At 47.7% G+C, this 6,497-nt stretch overlaps 1 protein-coding gene across 1 annotated transcript; it reads right to left on the bottom strand.

Annotated features, from left to right (window-relative positions):
• Nucleotides 1-4,478: 4,478 nt before the first annotated feature.
• On the bottom strand, nucleotides 4,479-6,183 carry LOC125506172 (uncharacterized). Its single transcript, XM_048671034.2, has one exon. The coding sequence runs from the start codon at nucleotides 6,105-6,107 to the stop codon at nucleotides 4,809-4,811; it is 1,299 nt and encodes a 432-aa protein (XP_048526991.2). The 5' UTR covers nucleotides 6,108-6,183; the 3' UTR covers nucleotides 4,479-4,808.
• Nucleotides 6,184-6,497: the final 314 nt, after the last annotated feature.

The raw sequence follows: 6,497 nt of genomic DNA, 5'->3' as shown, positions 1-6,497 counted from the left end.
CTAGAGATATGTGTATGTTACTAGTGTATGTTACTATCCATTGTGGCTAGTCTAAGCAACAAATCTGATGTGGCAAAGTAATTAAGAGGAGAGAGATGAGTATGGCGACCCCAGAAAGAAACAATGTCAAGCACGCAAACCTAGACAAAACACTTAAATAAAAGAAGCCCACCAATGCATGAAAAACTTTAGTTGCTAAATCATTAAATGGAGCATGCTTAGCAACAACACCCATACATTAGAGGTTTTGGTTGCTAAACTTTTTAATGTGCTTAGCATCTCATCTAAGCACCGGTGCATTGAAAGATGCCTGATACTAGGTGTGTTTCATGATATTCTCGGCTCGTTGTGTTTGTTGTCCCGAACTGATTTCACATATGTACGCTTTCAGGGATGCATATATGCAAATACACATTGACATGACATAGTCCCACCAATATACATTGGCATCTATGCAAATATGCATGTTGAATTCAAGAAATAAGCATATGCATTGATGGAAATGTGCAAGATGAGTTCAAGACAGAAGACCTAGGCTGAGAAATGGATATTCAAGATTTTGCCGACTACTAATTCAGGGGACGGGGATCCCCCGGCATATTGCACGATTCAATTGGGCCCGTGGCATGTGGGTCTAAAAGCAAGTTGGCCCACCAGTTAATGACCCAACTACACATGCACTGTGTCAGGGGAGTTGAGCCCTGATTCGGGATGCAATTACGCTCGATAAACCCAAGCTTTCCATGTTGATCTTCTATGATGTAGCTAAAAGATACTCCCTCTGTAAAAAAATATAAAAGCTTTTAGATAATTAAATTAGTGATCTAAACGCTTATATTTCTTTACGGAGGGAGTCCATGATACCAATGCACATGCAAATAGAAAGAGACATATTTAATACAAAACAGGGCCAAATGAATCCGTGCCGACCTCAGCTTTTTTTGGGTGCCCTATAGAAAGGATATAATAGACAGTCGGTTACCCTTGTGATTTTATCTGAGAGAGGAAAAATCTGGCTGTGGCTCCAAAATAAATTATTCCATTGATAAAGACACAATTACTAAACAAAAGGGTACTACCGTTACAACATGCAAAGGCAGACGCTACACCTGTGAGGGATTATACGGCCGGGATTAAAGAAAGAAGATGAGGTGTCCAAATAGGGTTAGAAATCAGTGGGCGGCCATTGGAAACTAGCGGACAGAGATTCTATGCGAACTAGTGGACAGCTTGGTCTGTAGGTTGGTCGCATGCATTTCTTTTCTTTTCGAAAAAAAGGTTGAAACCCCAGCCTCCATCAATAGACTTGGTTCCAAGCCTAAGCAATTTATCTGAAGTCGGCACACTCTCTGAATATTTGTTGGCCATTACTGATGTGAAAGTGCTTCACAACGTTGCCTTTTATCGACCCGTGAAATTGTGAATTGTGAAACTCCAATCCAACTACTTTCTAAATTCTAACAAGATTAGTTATGTTTGGAGCTTGTGGTCAAAGTTCTTCTTTCTAACAAGATAATTGGGTCAAGATGAGCCTTCAAGGGGTTATTTTGTTACAAAACATTTGGAGTCGAGGTGAGCCTTCATGCTACAGTATTTGTATAATTTCAACACTATTGTTGTCCCGGGAGACCAGCGGGTAACTTGAAAATAGTCGCAATATTTTGAAAAAAATAGGGATTTACTCAAACAGTCCCAACTTAATTGTCTGGTTTGTATCTTGGCTTTCTATGATGTTCATTGGTCAAATAATTTATATTACCACATTCATTGGTACTTTTTTATGATGTTCATTGGTCAAATAATTTATATTATATTACTTGGTCAAATAATTTATATTACCACATTCATTGGTACTTTTTTGCTAGGACACAATTTCATTGTACCTAATAGGCCCATGATTTAGGTTTATCGTTAGGGGCAAAAGCGTTGCTCTACTTGCCCCGATTTTTATTCCCTTTTACGTGCATATTAGCTCACGATCTATTGACCACCATGTGTATATGTGCCTTTTCCAAAGCTAAGCTTAAGCCGCTCGGGTTTAGAATTTAGAGGCCCCGTCTTTATTTTCTTCTCGTTAAAAAGACACATATCAAACATGAGCAACATATTCACTCCTTTTGGTTCGGAAATAAATATACCCCCTCTGTTTTTTAGTATGCATGTAACTTTTGTCTGAAGTCAAAGTATCTCTAGTTGGACCACACTTATAGAAAAAAGTATTAACATTTACAATGTCAAAAGAATATCTTTAGATTCATTATGGAATGTAGTTTCATATTATGTATATTTGATATTGTAGATGTTGATATTTTCTTATACAAATTTGGTCAAAGTTTGTAAAATTTGACTAGACACAAACCTTATATGTTGAGTAAAAAGGAACGGAGGGAGTACCTACTAGTACAGTACTTACACTTGCCTCATTACTACACCCTCCCCACCCTCCCTCCCCCTCTCGGTCATACGTGCCTATTTAGGGTGTGTTTGGTACATGGCACCAAGTGGAATGGAACGGGTCCAACCCGTGCTTGGGCCTCATTCTTGTGTTTGGTACACTACTAGAACCGGGACCCACTGGTTCCCACAAAGGGAATATCCGGCCCAGACCCGGAACGCAGTCATTCCTCCAAATTGAAGAAACGACACGGAACGCTCCCTCGCCCTCTCTCTCGTGCACAAACCGCATCGCCTCTGCCTCTTTGTACTGTGCCGACGCTTGCTATTCTTCCTCGATCCGCGACGCCGGCTGCTCCTCTACCACGAACCGCGCTGCCGGCTGCCCATCTCCCGCGATCCGCGCTGCCTACTGCTCCTCTGCCTCGTCCCCTCCTCTCTCAACTGTGGCATGGCGGGCGAACTGCTGCCTGGCGGCAGACGAGTAGATGCGGCCTGTGGGGCGGCAGGCGGCCTTCTCCAAGCAAGCGGCCATGCGAGTTGTTGGCCGCACGGCGGCCAGCAGCAATCTGCGGCTACCAGCTGAGTCAAGCTCCGTCCAGCCACAACTGACCGGATGGATTCTTTGATTTAGCACTCTAGTCCGTCATGTTTGTTGTGAATTTGTTTGTTGCAAGGTAGAGTACCAACAATAGGTCAACTTCATCTCTCTAACGTGTGTTAGACTGTATAGTACATTTTTGGCAATATGTTTTGCTACCTTAACATGTGTTAACATGTAGTAGAAATCTATATGTGAGATGTCACCATTTCATCTCACTAACCAAACATCAAAATGGAATCATTCCATTCTACCTAATTGCCCATACCAAACACAGTGACGGAACCGATCCGTTCTACTGGAGTGGAACCATTATATTCCATTCCACTTTGTTCCCGAACCAAACACACCCTTAGGGTGTCGTTGGTTTGGTTGATGGGATGCAATGGAACGGATTCGATCCACACCTAACCCTCATCCTTGTGTTTGGTTAGAGATGTGAAACTGGAACCAACTAGTTCCTCCGAATTGAATATTCAATCGAACCTGCCTGCCACCAAATCGGTGGAATTACCTCGTTCTCTTTGGCAGGCTCTGTAAATCTCATCCCCTTGTCACTTCTCCCCGGCGCACCAAATCTCTGCATAGCCCGTAGTTTTCTTATTTTTTGAGAACCCTCATTGCAAGGGCGGTCCTGCATTTCATTAAGAAGAAGAGAGTTTGTCCAGTTTACAAAGAATATCGGACCCAAATCTAATATTCTCAATTAATTAGGGAAAATCGAATGAAAACCGAAAAAATGATAAAAGAAAAAAATGAGGAAAAAACACTAGAGCTTGGTGATAGGGACCAGACAAATGCAACATCACGGGACATCATCAGAGTCAAACACCGGAGCGCCAGGCCCAAAGCAATTAGGCGTGCCTCAAGTGCAAGTGTGCAACCAAATTGATCACCGCTCGTGGAAGAGAAACCATCCATATTGAATGGATCTTCTGTATAAACCTAGAAGCATCATGTGCTAATTTTATTGTATGGAAAACATCATGAAATGTTTATCTTTGACTTTGCTGTGATGCCCGCCAAAGTGCTCAACACCTAGATCACTTGTGATGAGAGCACTTTTTTGTACATGCCCACGTATGATTTCATATTTTTGCTCAGCATCCCTTGTTTTGTTCACGTCCGGTGGCTCACCAAAATCCTCCAGCAAACTATGCCCTGCGTGCTTGGACATCGGGATGTTGCATGCTTTGTTTTTCTTTTGTAGACGTTTGCTTCGCGGCCCGTCATCCTTCTCCCCGTGCAAAGGCGCCGGGGTCCCAAGCAGAGATTATGCACTTGGGAAATAATCAAGTGTCAAACTATTTTTGGTGTTAAATATTTCTTTATATGATGAGATTGTTACTGAATTATGCGGTGGACTTTCTCAACCAATTCAAAGTATATGCTTGATCTGTGTGCTTACATTGATAGTTCTATACTAATGACATACTTTGGCCATATACTATCTGCGTTATACACATGAGAGGTTACCATGATGTGAACTCAAACAAATTTCTTGCATTCAGACTCTCCAACCAAACAAGTGAGGTGGAACAAAATTCCATTCTAGGAAAGTAATGGCTACAACCGGGTGCATTGCACCCACGATGAACAAATAAATAAAATACAGCAAACAAAGTCGACCCGTTACACTGAAATGGGGCCATGACATTCTATATTTTACTTGGTTCCTCAACCAAACACATGCTAAAGACCGCAAGTGCATGCATCAACATCTTCTCGCGCGTACACGAGATAACGGGAGCCCTATAATAACAAAAAGTTCAGCCTAGGCACCAAAGCATCAACCTGGCCGGGCGCGCGTTGCTCATGCAGGTGAGTCGGCATCAGGAGCGCCGGCGTCGGACGGGGACGGGGCGCCGGCAGACCCGTACGATGGTGCGCCGGCAGACCCTGATGATGGTGCGCCGGCCGCCCCTGATGATGGCGCGCCGGCAGACCCGGAAGATGGCGCGTCGGCGTCCGATGGGGATGGCGACGGTGCATCGGTAGATGGCCCGCTGGCGGAGCCATAGGAGGGGCCTGGCGAGCCAGCTGAGGGTGCGTCGGAGGTTGGTGCGTTCGAGCTCGAGGGCGTCGGCGCATCGGTGGATGGTGCTTCGGAGCTCGGTGCGCTGGAGCCGTAGGAGGGGCCTGGCGCGCCAGCTGATGGTGCGTCGGACGTTGGAGCGTTCGATGGCGCCGACGCATCACTGGATGGCGCCAACGCATCACTGGATGGTGCTTCGGAGCTCGGTGCGCTGCTGGAGCCATAGGAGGGGCCTGGCGCGCCAGCTGACGGTGCCTCGGAGGTTGGTGCGTTCGAGGCCGGCGCCGACGCATCAGCGGATGGTGCTTCGGAGCTGGGCGCGCTGGCACTCCCGGACGACTCGGGTGCGCTGGCACTCCCGGACGACTCGGATGCGCTGGCACTCTCGGACGACTCGGGTGCGCTGGCACTCTCGGACGACTCGGATGCGCTGACACTGTAGGAGCCTGGCGCGCTGGCACCATAGGAACCTGAAGCGCTGCCATCATACGGCGTGGGCGGCACCGCGACGTCGCCGGACATGGAGCCGGACGCGGACATGGAGCCGGAGGCCTCGGTGATGAGGTCGAGCGTGACGCGGAGCAGCTTCTCGAATTCGATGCTCTTGGCTACGAAGAACGTCTTGGCATCACTGGCGGGCGCGTCCTTGCAGCTCTCCTCACAGGTGGACGAGCCGCCCAGCGTCGCGGACAGCCATGACTTGACCTCGAGGAACTTGCTGTCGGTGACCTCGCCGCTGAGGCCGCTCAGGTGCGCCACCGCCTCTTCAATGTCGTCGGAGCAGCTGTCGAGGCACTTGAACATGACGTCCTCCGCCTTGACACCGTTGAGCTCGTTGTGAGCGAGCGCTGCCACCTTGGTGCCCGCCTGTTTGGCGAAGTTCACGGACAACTCGGCCAGCCGGCGCGCGTCCGCTGTCCGGGTCTCCGGGTTGCCCGTCAGCGCCTGGATGCACACTTTGGGGAACAACGTCTTGTTGCACGCGTCCTGGAGGTTGTCGCTGTAGGGGGTAGGCTGAGCGACGGGGACGGCGAGGACGAGGAGCAGGAGGAGGATGAAGCGAGCCAGACCGGGCATGGTTGACGCTGAGCGCTAATTGATTCCTGGTGCATGTGTCTCTCTTCCTGTCGGGAGTGAGGACGAAAGGCGAGAATGCGTAGGGTTATATACTGGTTGTTTGCCATCTCTTTCGATGGTCGAGGGCTCGTCTCGCTGCATGCATGGCTTGGAATGGCTTTCGGGAAGACAAGCATGCCTCTTGGCGACAAGTGTTGGACCAGTCTTCTTGTTTCAACTTTGTGGCTATCAATTAATTTAGCTAGCTAGTACTTAGTATAGGAGAACGTATTCCACTACAACCGGCAATCTGTGCGCCATGCATGTCCAAGAAAAGCTCTCTAGGACGCAGTATCACTCTCACCTCTCTCCACATGCAAAGGTTTTGAATTTCAGTTTGCAATTTGTACC

The sequence above is a fragment of the Triticum urartu genome, chromosome 5A (genome assembly GCF_056163025.1).
Source record: "Triticum urartu cultivar PI428250 chromosome 5A, HENAU_Tu73, whole genome shotgun sequence".
In the NCBI taxonomy this organism is placed as follows: domain Eukaryota; kingdom Viridiplantae; phylum Streptophyta; class Magnoliopsida; order Poales; family Poaceae; genus Triticum; species Triticum urartu.
This window is presented reverse-complemented; position numbering and strand designations above follow the sequence as displayed.